At 36.9% G+C, this 14,821-nt stretch overlaps 1 protein-coding gene across 3 annotated transcripts in view; it reads right to left on the reverse strand.

The window, feature by feature from the left end:
• The window catches only part of Dpp10 (dipeptidyl peptidase like 10), a 1,656,730-nt gene that overhangs the window by 612,028 nt on the left and 1,029,881 nt on the right, over positions 1–14,821 (reverse strand). For all 3 annotated transcript variants that reach the window (NM_001415116.1, NM_001415117.1, NM_001012205.2), the window contains 1 exon segment: positions 5,661–5,756. In NM_001415116.1, coding sequence (NP_001402045.1) covers positions 5,661–5,756 — 96 coding nt within the window.

The raw sequence follows: 14,821 nt of genomic DNA on the forward strand, positions 1-14,821 counted from the left end.
GATCTCTAATCATAGTAAATAATGTTGGTGTTACTTAGATTAATGCCCTTCATTTTTCATAAAAGTGATAACCATGACTTTTCCATGCCTCTTTAATAACATGAGTATTCTTCCTACGAAAGAATCTATGGAGATTTATGTAGAAATATCAGATCTCCGGAGCATCTCTGGAGACAAGGCTGCAGGTTTCTCCCATTTAAAGAGCTGTGAGGCTACATACCTCTGATATATAAACATTTCAATTTTGGAAAAATATGCATAATGATGAAGTATGTAGCTCCAGTCTTTGAAAGCAGTTGGAAGGGTAAGATAAGAAGTTTAGCATGAGTTTAATGCCAGCATGGTTTACAGAGCTGGGAAGTGTGTGCGTGCGTGTGTGTGTGTGTGTGTGTGTGTGTGTACTTATTCTAGTTGCTTCTCTACTGTGATAAACATACTACTGAAAGCAACTTAGGGAAGGAAAGGATTTATTTGACTTATACTTCCAGGTAAGAGAGAATGGGGCAGAAGCTCAAGGCAGGAACCTGAAGGCATACCTGGCTGCTTTTCCACAAAGCATTTCTTCTCTCCAGGAAACTCATCCACAGCCAAGAGCACATAAATATCTTGCCTACATGTTCTTATGTTTCTCATCCAGTTCAGGACAACCTCTGAAGAATATTGCCACCCATGGTCAGCCAGGCCCACCAACATAAATTAAAATTCAACACAACGCTCCACAGACATAGCCAGAAGTCATTTTCATATGGTCAAACCTATCACTTGAGATAACCCTTCTCAGTTGATTCAAAGTTGTGACAAGTCAACAATTAAGCTAATTAGGACAGGGATGCTTCTCATAGCTTGTGGAGTGGAGAAGAGTAGCTGGCATAAATACCAGCTATTCCTGCAAAGTGAAACACACTATCAGATTTTGGAAGGCATTACAGATAGTAAAAAGACTGTCAATAATAGCCCAGATAGTAGTGGTGTTGGGAGCTCTGAAATATGCAGTCATTTATGTCACAGATGAACAATGTTCAACTCCGTGGCAGTTATTTGCTAGGCCCTGAATATGTATGATAATAGACTATTGGGATATTGGAGATACAAAAAAACTGTGACAGACGAAGATACATTTCCTTATTAGTTTCAAATACAACAGTGCCATACTAAGTGTGAGCTTCTACGCTATGCACTATGTATTTTATTGTATAAAAAATTTCTGAAAAAGACTTCATCTCACTCTTTGAAACTTCTTATTGGCTGCTAAATGATAACAACATGGATGGCGGAGAGGTTCTCATGTTGTAGGCTCAGGTCCTTAATTGCACCTTATTATTGTTACCGTAATTTTACCTTGGGTTATCTTTGGCCCTGATAGCAGTCTTTTCTCTCTACCTATGTGTCTCATTACTAACTTTACAAATAACAAGTAGAGCCTCTTTAAATGTACTGGCTTAACAAAACTCTAGTTTTGTCCAACCTAAAGATTAAGAATATTATCAGAGAACAACTGAGAATTCTAAATCAGAGACCCCTGGTTTTGATGTAATCTGCACCATTATTATCTCTATCAATGTATTCTAATCATAATAATTTAGCGTCTTCTGTTAGTATACAAACATAATCAAACTGTTACTGTGTTAAAATGTGGAACTGGAGTAATCTAACTTTGTCAGTCATAATTGGGACCATAATAAATTATCTCTTAATTCTTTGATATGGTTGTTCCATTTTTACTTGAACACAATTGTTTGCTTGTATAATAAATACATCATCAATGGTACATCTCTTTTAGTGGCTGCAGATGTACATTGATATGCTCTACACCTAATAATTAAAATCTGCTCTGCAGCAATAAATACCTGCACAAGATCAGGACAGTCAACATTTCACCATGAAAGTGGGAGAAGCTCACAAAACTGAAACCCAAACCCAGCTGAGGAGCTATTAACAGCTGATAACCAGGAAGACTCAGTTTCCTGAAAGGTGGTGGTCCTTGATCAATAGACAGTACTCAAGTAGGTGACACTGCACCTATGAGCATATAGGTAGTGGTAATGGGAGCCAGAAAACTGACACAAATTAGGGTGGAGTGAGAGGATACTGGGTGGGGTGAAGGGGAGGAAGAAGGGGAAAATTTTGTCAAAATGTGTTGTATACATGTATGAAATTTTTAAAGAATAAACTTATTAAATTACAAGATCAAATAAGAGAGGCTTTGTTTAGCCACTGTATTTGAAATAGTTTTTAGATTCAAACTCAGCTTTCTGGGTAAATTCAGTGTCATATTCTGTTACATGCATCATGTGTAACATCATCTCTTATAATGCTTTACCAAGAAGGAATTTAGTATTTGATCCTTCAGTGAAATGGATCACCAAGCAAATGTGCAGTGATTAACAGATTTTTTTCAGAGATAGTTTATTAGGTTTAAATGTAACATAATTAGAAAATTTTATAAATATGAAAATTTCAAGGACAAAAGCAAACTTGGGACATGCCAATTATTTAGGTAACAATGAACCAACACCTATCTAAGGCTGTCATGTCTCCCTTAGATATATCACTGGAGAATTAATATGGACAATGAAAATACACATGCCAGGGACAACCAGGAACTCTCCTCTTGACCAATAATGCATTAAGTGTTCATAGGATGACCTCCAAGAATTAAATGAAGCTTCAAAGTGAGCTGAACTTGAATTCATTCAGGTGAATTTTATGTTAAGAAAACTATAAAAGTAAAGAGAAAGCCCATCTTTCACATTTTGATATAATTGCAGATAAGGAGTTCAAGGTTACTCATTGGAAGTAGTTTCCATTCAATTATTTTGGCTATGTGTGAAATATGTAAGTAAAGTATCCAGTGACAGCTAGCAAGGGAAATGAAAGTGAACTTGGAAAGAACAAAGATCTATCCATTCTAAATCCGCAGTTATGAATGAAAATGTCAGGGAGATGGACTGAAAACATAAGTGAATATTATAGAAGATAGTGTTCAATGGAAACTATCAATAAATGTTGCATAATGTGTGGGATTTAAAAAATATTGTTTTAAAGGAATAAGAATAATCTAAAGATGCACTTGTGTCCCTCCATCTGACTATCAGATTATTAAAACAATGGTCCCCAAGGTAATTGGAAATTCCTCATGAATTTTATGGCAGGAGAAAAAAAAGGCTGAAGCTTGGTGTCAGCTAGAAGAGTAACTTGTCTGAAAGGAAAGAGATATATCACAGTTCTTACAATCTTGCAGGAGACAAAGGAATCCAGGCAGTGATGAAGCACCATGGGCAAGATCACAGCTTGACTAGTACTGCTAGCTATAAATATACCCCTTATTGTCTATTTAAGCCTAAACCGGATGTGAGACTGTAAAGACCTTAAAGACAAACGTGGTAAGGGGCACAGTTCCAGATTTCTTTGTTCCTTTTACCAATGTTACCACATTGCATAAATCTCTCTCTCTCTCTCTCTCTCTCTCTCTCTCTCTCTCTCTCTCTCTCTCTCCATTTTACTCTTAGTAGTTTGTATAATCAGATTATTAAGACTGGGTAACTGAACCTGGCTTATGGGGATATTTCAGCACCCAGGCTTTCACCATAACTCTAGTAACACTACTCCTCTGGAAACAATCATTGTCTACAAACTACAGGTAATATGGAAATGCAGTCAGTGGTATTTACACAGACTGGATGCTTTCAGAGCTTAGATTCTGTATGTTCCAGTTTCAAGTATTGTTTCATACCAAATGCTTTTATAAACATTATATCTCTAATGGATTAAAATATAGTAGTTGTAGTAAACTTACAGAATTGCCCCCATGAAACATCTCAAAGTCAATTTCATCAAAGGTGGTTAAAGAAATTACTTAAAAATCAATTAACACCAGACATGTGATTTTTCAACCTTCGAGAATTATAAAAGCAAAATTTTTGTACAAGGTGTTACCTGTACCTTATCCTATCATGCAAGTCTCTGCTGGGATGTAACTTCATTCCTAGGGTACCATAGTGTCAATTGTAGACTATGGTACAATGAGTAGAATTTGTCTTTAAACAGTACAAGCTAGTCTGAGAAGGGGGTTGAAAGCCATACTTTATTTCTTCCATGTTAAAGTTTCACTACAGAAATGTCTATATTTTGGTTTAAAACTATGTTTACTGAAAGAGAGGATGAGTCATAAATTTGAGTCTAGTAATTTTCACTGTCACAGATGTTTAAAGCATTCTGGAATCATTCCTTTTATCAGCTAACTTAATGGAATATATGTTGACAATTATATGGACAATTTATAGAACTGCAGCTATATCCTGGGCATAATGAGCAGTGAGAGACCCATGTATCAGGACTGTCCTTGGTAATAATATTTTACTAGTCTTTTTTTAAAAAAATAAAATACTTATTTGTGGTGAAACTATACGATATAAGTAATCTAAAGGAAATGCAAAATTGTTTAGTGGGCTAGTCTCAAATTTATGAAAAATTCCAAAGGAAAATATCACAATATATTAAGAAAAATCTCTACTTTGTACAAATTTCTACCTGTAATACAAACACCATGACACACAATTGCATTCCAACCAATACTAACTGATATATTCAGAAAAAATTGTAATAAATGTCAATTAATGATGTTCATTTTAAATATACTTACATGTTCAGGTTTATTTCTAGAAATTATTTTGAGGTCAAATGAACAAGTTTCATTTAACCCTTGCTCTTATGAGTAAATGTATATTCTTTTAATAGCTTTCAGAAACTAAGGGTTAATTTCTTATTATTAAGACTTTGTTAGGTTAGTTGGTGGTGGCATATATCTTTAATTCTAGTACTTGAGAGGCAGAGGAAGGTTGCTCCCTTAATTTGTGGCCAGTTTGGTCTATGGATTGACTTTCAGAACAGCCAGGGTTAAACATAGAATTCTTGTCTTGAAAAATCAGGGGGAAAATGCCTATATTATACAGTAATTACAAATAAAAATGCTCCAAAACTAATGAAACCAAAAATGTCTATGCATCTCAATTAACATATTTCTACATAATTAGAATAATCATTCTGAAAGTTTTTTTTATTTTTTTAATTTTTTAGAATATTGGAAAAGAATGGAGCATAAATATGATTGTCTTTAACTGATCTGAAGGCAAAACTTTTGGTCTATTATACAAACTATCTTCTAGTGAAAATAAGCAAAGTATTATATCTAATGAATATCAATAAACAAGTATCAAAGTTGAATATCAACAAGTAGCTGCTTTTCACCTGAGATGAATAACTCTCAATCAAGTTAGACACTCAAAATTTTATGAAAAATAAAACAAAACTTGGAACTAGTCTCACATTTTTTCCTGGTTAGTTTAGCTGGTAATTCAAGTTATGACACACAATTGTTTGTTTAATATTTTGCATTAATGCCAAACATTTATTTAAGGAAAGTTGAAGCTATTTCATTTCTGATGCAGAAAAATAAAAGACCAAGCAAAGAATAGCAAACACACCACAGTCAGTTTTACATAGGTAATAGAAAATAGCTATAGTTACATTGACACATTGTTGAGAAATTGATTCTCTCTAGGATGAGGTACAGCAGCACATTCACTTCAAACACCATTTCTTTATATGTTAGTTAAAAAGCACTCAAAACTAACAAGATACATAAAATATACTACACTTACCATTGATCCATCGAGCTTCTGGATTATGAAGTCCAAACCCTTTTCCCAAAAGCTCCTCTAGTGACAGTCTTGTTTCTGAAGAATTTGTTAGCTCATCTGAAAAGAAAAGAAATACAAAGTCAGGATCTTTTTCTATTGCTTTTCTTAAAGGATGGGACTTAATATTTACAATATTTTGCCTCAAACTGTATGCTAGTGAGATATCAATCTGAAGTGAGCATTTGAGGTAGATTTTGACACTGAAAGAATGTTTTATGGCCTTTTATTTATTTTTAAACAAGGGTCTTATGAAACCCAAATTATCCTTTAACTCCTGATCACCTTCCCGTCAGCCCCCAAGTATAAATATTGTAGGAGTAGTACATTACCTCATTTGTCCTCATCTTTTTAAAATTAACTAAAAGTTTTAATATGAAATTTTTACATCAATTTAAAACATCTATATGAAGGTATACTTTAAGACACAGTACATAAAAACAAACAAGAACTACTGTTTTGCAATATTCAAGAAGATCCAGTTTTTGACATTGAATCATAAGCCCAGTTCTCAATTTTCAAACTCTTTAACAGTAAATTTAGATTTTTTTTGTAAGATTTTCACAGGAAAGAGAGAATGTTCTAATTCAAGGCAATTGGAATAAATAGAATGAATACAAAATTGTACCACACAATTACTACCTAGCAGATACTAAGCAAATCTGAGACTTGAATGCCAAGTTGAAAGTGTAAAATGCTAAGAAGAAAATAAGTATCATACATTAATCACTGGAATATGAGTATGATTTGATTTTCTTTTTTTCATTTCAAGACTTAGAAATGGAAGGCTACAGGTGAGTTTAAAACACTGTTTGCAATACCCCTTTATATTCAACCAGTTACAGAGAGCAATTTGTCACTTTCTTGCAAAATAATAGCATTGTTTATTTGCTGAGTGAATTCTTCTTGGTGACCTTTTAGCTATGACCTTCCTTCTGACTGAAAACAAAATGTCAAAGACATGTTCTAATCTCAGGTGATTTTATCTTTTAAAAGTTCAGCACTCACTATACCAAGAGCTGGCTGTGGCTTCTCCCCAGTGTCTTCCAACACAATTGAGAAAATCCATTAACTAATATTATGAATGCCAAGATAATGTTTAAAAATATGAGAATTCTCTGAATTCTACTTTAGGCAAGATTTGCTTATATGGAAACATGAAAAAAAGATAAACAAAGACGTACATTCAATTATTTACAGAGCAATCAGAAAGGTCAGAATTTGAACTTTCTTGGAGAAAGAAATGTAGCACAGTACTCAGCAATTAAGAGTACTTACTGCCTTTCCAGAGTGCATTTCAGGATGATGAATAGGTACACATATACATATATGTGTGATACATATGTGGATATAGACATGTGCAAAGGTATACTTGAACTTCCAAAGAAAGTATACCACTTCAGATGCTCTTAGGTATAAATCACTATTGAAATTCAAAACAGTTCAAAACAAACATTTGTAATTCTCAAGCATATCTTTTTCTATTTAAATTGATTGCTGTTTCTATTTATGTGTCAGTGTGCATATGAGTGTAGGTTTCCACAAGGGAGAGAAGCAGATGTCTGATCAGCTGTATACAGAGTTATAAGTTGTTGCCAAGAGCTGAACTTGGGTTATCTGGAAGATCAGCAAGCCTACTTAACTGCTGATCCATCTCTCAAGCTTTACCCTCTTCTCTCTCTCTCTCTCTCTCTCTCTCTCTCTCTCTCTCTCTCTCTCTCTCTCTCTCTCCACACACACACACATGCACACACACACACTCATAAACCATAGCATCTGAAAACTTCAATATTTTCAGTTATGCTGGGGAGAATCAACTACTCTCACATTTAATTACAATCTAAAAGTCCAATTCTTGATTTATCATGTAGTTCATTTAACTTCCTATTGGATATTTTTTGGGGGGTTGAAGATTTCTTTTTTCTTCTTCTTTTAATTGGATATTTTTTATTTACACTTCAAATGTTATCCTCTTTCCTGGGTTCCCGTCCATAAACACCCTATGCCATCCCCACTCCCCCTGCTTCTATATGGGTGTTCCCCTACCTACCTCATCCCAACTTCCTGCCCTGACATTCCGCTACACTAGCAGGGTCCAGCCGTGGCAGGACCAAGGTCTTCTCCTCTTATTCGTGCCCAACTAGGCCATCCTACATACACAGCTGGAGCCATGGGTCTGTCCATGTATACTCTTTGGATGGTATTTTAATCCCTGGGGGTCTGGTTGGTTGGCATTGTTGTTCTTATGGGGTTGCAAATTCCTTCAGCTCTTTCAATCCTTTCTCTAACTCTTCCAATGGGGATCCTGTTCTCAGTTCAATGGTTGGCTGTGAGTTTCCACCTCTGTATTTGTCATGCTCTGGCAGGGCCTCTCAGGAGACAACTATGCAAGGATCCTCAGCATGCACTTCTTGGCATCAGCAATAATGTCTGGGTTTGGTGGCTTTATATGGGCTGGATCCCCAGGTAGGACAGTCTCTGGATGGCCTTTTCTTTGGTCTCTGCTCCAAACTTTGTCTCTGTAATTCGTCCTACAAAAATATTAAAATATTTGTTCCCCCCCCCGTTTTTGGAGCTGGGGACCGAACCCAGTTTGTTCCCCCTTCTAAGAATAACTGAAGCATCCACACTTTGGTCATCTGTCTTCTTGAGTTTCTTGTGGTGTGTGGATTGTATCTTGGAATTAATGCTAATAGCTTCTTGATAATGTTAAGAACTGAATTCTCCCAGTGCAAGTGACTATTATACATAAGGTTAGTGACTATATGTACTCCATCAAGATTTTTAAAACTTACCTATATGTATAAAATTCTGGAGAATAAAGTATAATATTAATAAAAATTAATGATAATTGAATCTTATTTTTCCACACTCAGTAACATTATATTTGAAAAGTTTTTCATATTCTATCTTTAATAAAGTTTTACCAATCTCTTGTTTAATGCATATTTTCTATGTAATTGTATGTTTATATGTGTTTCTATTAGAAGAGTAATACACACTTGTCCTCACACTCATCAGCTAGTTTCTCTCGATGGAGAATACAATTTTGCTGAATGAGACAATAGAAAGTGATTGCAATGGTAAGTTCTCCTGTTGATTTCATTATGTTTATTTGTATTCATTTCCATGTGTGTTTAGTTCTATAAAATCAGTAACAACACCCATACCAGTTAAGATACAAAAGGAGTCTAGACCAGAGGCTTGTGGACCCTGTACCTACTTCTTGCTACCTCTAGTAACCCAACATTTGGCAACCAGTATTCTCCATAGATATTTATTGGGCCATTCTCAGAAAGTCAAGGTCACCAGCCTTCTCTTATACATAAAGGCTGAATTTTGTATAGAAATTTAAGATCCTGTGTGCACAAAATTGAAATGGAAAAGTTCGTTGGAACTTAATGTGAGAGGGAAGGCAGAGAAACAGGAGGCTAAGTGTTATATGGGAGATATGGTAAAAGTACATTTTCTGTATTTCCACAAATGTCAGCCCCAAGTTAAATAAAATATGTCACGTTAAAGTAATAACAAATCTGAGTTAATACTATTGTTAGGCTAGAGGAGCATAACAAGAAAATGACTCAAAATCATCTGCTAAACCCCTAGGATCAGAGCCTGCCTCAGCCATCCTACAGAAGGTCTCCACAATTGCACAATGTTTAGAGAGTGAAGAATTTGGAGCACTCAGTCCTGAAAGGGTTGTGTTCATCAAACCCCTCCCCTCAGAGCTTAGGAATCTATGAGAAAAAATGCAGAAAGATTTTACTTCCCAGAAGAGATGGATGACACAGGAAAACAGATGCTTACATAAATCACAGAGACTGTAATAGCATGCACTAGGCCAGCACAGGTTCAAGCCAGAGAGTCTTTCAGTGATGAGTTGGGAAAGTAGACATGGGTTTCCATTTCTAATCAAATAGCTATTTTCAATTGGCATCTTGCAAAGAAAAAATCATTTCTCTCCAGTGTAGTCTCATTGAATAAACAAATCACACTTCAGTGTGTCGCTATATACGGCAGTTCTTGGCTACCAAAAACCAAACTCAATGATAACTTTGTAGAGAGTTTGTCTCATATTGCTTTGTTTGTTTGTCTTTCTTTCTGGTCTTTTGCATAGCCATTTACAAAAAGAAACGCCATACTTAAATACATTCATTTCTCCATGTGTTCTTTTGAATAAAATCAAGAAAGATTTTTCTTCTTTTACAACAGCACACACACACACACACACACACACACACACACACACACACTCACATATGTTTGCATACAAATGTAAAAATGAATAATCTTCTCCAAAATGAAACAGGAAACATGCATAAACCCATATTGAAACCTAGTTCCTCATGAACTTACGTTACAGTTAGACATGAAGTAAGATATCTCAAAAATGCATAGTATTTGGATATTTTAATTACTGTCCTGTTAGTTTAACCCCAAAGCTACTTTAAAGCAGATTCTTGGATACCACTCAGGTACCTAATCACTCCAACAGAACACTACAGGGTGGCCCACAAGCAAACTGATATTACATTGTATATCACTCTCACGTGCAAACTACTCCATAACTTCTATGGAGGGACATTTTACCTCTACTATCAGAAAAATCTCTAAAATTTAATACTTTCTACTTATTGAGCTTAAGAAGTGTGCTTAAATATAAATTCTCTTGAATTATTTACTATTTAAATATAAAAGTATATTTTATGGCTAGATTAAAAATATGCCCTACTTCAGGTTTCTGTCCATCCAGAGCTATATGAACCACTCCCACAGTTCCCATGGAAGAGAGGACTAGAAGACATGCCTATTGCTCTCTGGATACAGGAACACAGGAGCAGCCACCAGAAGGAGCCTTCTGATATCTGCCTGCTCCCAGAAATGAACTAAACTGATCCCACAACTCTCTGAACCTAAATCCCGTTGGGGACAGAGTTGAACTCTCAGAAGTGCAGACAATCCTGAGAGCTCAAGGGGAACCTCCATTTCTACTCACATTCCTGGCCCAAGAGGAAACTGTCTAATGCCCTCTGTATACAGGAACCTAGAGCAGTTAGGGGCAGGACACTTCCAGTTTCTGCCTGAGTCCAGAGTTGAAAGCCAGTCACTAGGAGCACTGACGCACCTGAGAGCAGAGGTAAGACCAACTTTTCTGCTTCAAGCGACCCTGTGATTTCACCTCACACCAGTGAGAATGGCTAAGATCAAAAACTCAGGTGACAGCAGATTCTGGTGAGGATGTGGAGAAAGAGGAACACTCCTCCATTGTGAATGGGATTGCAAACTGGTTCAATCACTCTGGAAATCAGTCTGGAAGTTCTTCAGAAAATTGAACATTGTATTACCTACAGACCCAGATATACCACTCCTGGGAATATACCCAAAGGTTGCTCCAAAATACAAGGACAAATGCTCCACTATGTTCATAGTAGCCTTATTTAAAACAGCCAGAAGCTGGAAAGATCTCAGATGCCCTTCAACAGAGGAATGGATGCAGAAAATGTGGTACATCAACACAATGGAGTACTACTCAGCTATCAAAAACAATGACTTCATAAAATTCATAGACAAATTGGAGAATTTAGAGAAAGGTTTGAAGGAGCTGAAGGGGCTTGCAAACCCATATGAACAGCAATATCAATGAGCCAGAGCTTCCAGGGACTAAACCACCATTCAAAGAGTATACATGGACAGATCTATGGCTCCAGTTGAATATGTAGCAGAGGATGACCTTGTTGGGCACCCATGGGAAGAAAAGCCCTTGGTCCTGCCAAGGCTGGACCCCCTAGTGTAGGGGAATATCAGGGTGGGGAGGCGGGAAGGTGTGGTGGTTGGGAAAGCAGAACACCCATATAGAAAAAGCTAGAGAGGGGTGAGATACGGGGTTTACAGATGGGAAATAAGGAAAGGGAATAACATTTAAAATGTAAATAAAAATATCCAATAATAAATATGCCCTAAATGCTCATATGTTGAAAAAGTGATATCCCAGGCAGCAAGGTTCAGAGGAGCTGCTTTGGAGAAAACATTGGTTCCTGAGGACTCCTGCTTTACCCATAGATTCATCTAGTGCTGGGCTTATAGTATGATAAGTGGTTGATCAGTGGCGACGGAAACTTTGGGTAGGTCTTCAGTGAGTCCCTAAGGAACTATATTCTAACCACACCTTCCCCTCACACCCTTACACTCTCCTTTCTCCTCTTTCATTACCACTATTCCACATCACTTCTGCTCCCTTGTCCTCTCCACTCTATCCGTTTCTTTTACTCTCCCCTCCCTTCCCCTTCCACCTATCGCTAACCCCTTTGCACTGCCTTTTTCTCCAGTTCTTCCTCCCTTCATCTTCATTCCTATACTCTTCTGTCTTTCCCTTTTAATCCCCTTTGCTCCTATTAATTTGTCCTGTTGCATTATTCTTCAACTTGAAAACTTTCCATCCTGGAGCAGTGTTCATTGAGATTCAGCAAGTTCCAAACTGAAGTTGTCACATCCTTGAGTGGATGTTCAAGACTTTAGAAGTAAACAACTCTAGGAAATCAAAAAAAAAAAAAAAAAAAGACTTACAAGCTTCTTTCCCCATGAAAATTAACTAAGCTGGGAAGAAGATACTCTTATCTAAGAAGCTGCCTACAGTGTGTTCAAGGAGTTCCAGGAATGCAACATTTTTAATTCATTGCACACACTAGAGTGACTTTTGTAGATACCACTGCCTTGATACTCAAGTTCCTATAAGAAACGCCTATAAATCTAGTATAATTAAAGGACCTAAACTTTGATCTGTTCTTAGTTCGATATGTACTGTAACTGGATGCTTGTTCATGCCTTCCTTGCAAAAACCACACACCGGAATAAGGTGATCGGCAACTCTGGGTGACTGCCTTCCTCACTTAGTTTGTGAATCTCCATTTATAAGCCTCTAAATCTGTTATAAAATTAAATACTTTCTCATTTTGAATTGGATTTTTCCCAAACATTATGATCTAGTGATTGGATGATGAGGATTCAAATTTCTCCATGCACACATCTACTGCTACTGATAAGTGAGCAATCAGTGTAGGAAGCAGGGCAGAGGTGAAAGGAGTAGGTCTTCAGAGTCCCCCTTAGGAATACCCCCAGCCTCTATTCTCTCCTTCTCTTCCACCATCTGTGCCCCTCCCTTCTCTCTTACTCCACTCCCTATGCCTTTATTTTCTATTCCTCTGTTCCCCCATCTGTCTATCCTATGTTCTTCACTTCTGGCAACTTTTATAACATTATCTTCCAAATGGAAAATATCTTAGTTGGTGTTTTATGGCCGTGAAGGAACCCCATGACCACAGCAACTCTTATAAAGGAAAACATTTAATTGGGGCTGGCTTAGATTTTCACAGGTTTAGTCCATTATCATCATGGAGAAAAGCATGGTAGCATCCAGGCACACAAGCTGATAAAGAGCAGAGAGCTCTAAATTTTGATGCATAGACAACAGCAGAAGAAAGTGTGCCACACTATGCATAATTCTAATGCTTATTAGAGACCTCAAAGCCCATGCCCCAATACCATACTTCCTCCAACAAGGCCATACCTCCTAACAGTGCTACTCACTATGGGCCAAGCACTAAAAAACTTGAGTTTATAGGGAGCATGGCTATTCAAGTCACTACTGAAGGCTTTCCATCTAGACAGGAAATGCCTTAAGTCCCAGGCAGTTCTAAACTAGCAAAGTAGCTCACATATGTTCTATGTTTATTCATGTTTGCTAGTCTAAAAACCTATCACAGTATAATTATTGCCTTTAATGTGATGAACTTTGTCTAATCCTGTAAGCCTATGCTGTGGTTATGAGTACCACAAAAGATCAGAAAAAATGAATTATAATAATCAAAACAAAAACAGTATTTGCAGAACTATAAAAAGGATCCAAAACTTTCAAATAGCTACAGAGTATAGAAGCAGCTAAATTGTTCCTCTTTTGCAATAGGATTCAGTAGAGGAACAAAAATTGAAAATTTCATGTTCTTTCTGGGCTTTAGTCTGTCATTTACGAACATAGACTATTATTGGCATTTCTGCTCTTTTTCCCAAAAAATCCAATCTCATTCTTAAATGGCCTTTGGAAATGAGTTGCTGCATAATCTTAGAAGAGAAAAGTTACATCCTTCAGTATTGAACAGACGAAAAGCTAATTGATAGACATTGAGTTCTACAGTTCTCTTCACAGGAAATAATTGTGTTACTTTTTATCTGGCTTATTCTTGATATCAGAGGTTCAGAAATATTTCTTTTAATTTAAAAACCCATTTGAAATAATTTCCTGTTAAAACATGAATAAAAGGAAAGATCTAATCAAGTGATTCAGTATCCTGCCCCTGCCCTCCCAATACCCAACCAAGAAACGAAAGTCAATTTGCGTCCTGTACAGGGAATGGTCCCTCCATCATATCCCAGCTAACTGTGACTCCACTGTCTTCTGGTGTTTTATACACTGTGTTTTCTATATAACTGTTTTGCCTTCATTATCCATGGTAAATGTTGATAAAGGGCACTCCTGTAATGTTCTTTCTTTAGAGAAAATTTTGTCCTTAAATTTTCAATATATTTATTAGTGAAAAGATGCCATGTCACTGAGATGGAATTCAGAGGACATCTCAGGGAAGTGAGTTCATTCTGGGACTTCCCTGGTGATAAGCACCTTCACCTACTAAACCAAACCCTGTGTGTCATTCTCACATCATGGAAAAAAAAAAAAGCTCTGCGACTCTTCTCTCTTAATAAAATTGGCTGAAAAGGCAGAGAACACACCATTGGAATAAAGTTTAGATTCTAAATTTTTAAAAGAACTTGATGTTTGGGACAGGACATTTCCCATTTCCATCTGTACCACTGAGCTGACCATGTATCATAGCTCTCCATACCCAAATCCCCCCGGAAAAGAGCTGGTCTCCCAGGAGTGCTGACACACCTGAGAGCACAGGTAAAACCACCACAAATGCTCAAGTAACTAGCCCAGGAGGAATCCACCCAGATCTCTCAGGACACAGGAACTTAGGAGCAGCCTGTGTCAGAATCCTTCCAGTTTCCATTTGCACCAGAACTGATCCTTCCTCTGCCCCAGCTCTCCATAACCAAACCCTGCCTGAGGAGAG

This window comes from Rattus norvegicus, chromosome 13 (assembly GCF_021556685.1).
Source record: "Rattus norvegicus strain SHRSP/BbbUtx chromosome 13, alternate assembly SHRSP_T2T, whole genome shotgun sequence".
Taxonomy (NCBI): domain Eukaryota; kingdom Metazoa; phylum Chordata; class Mammalia; order Rodentia; family Muridae; genus Rattus; species Rattus norvegicus.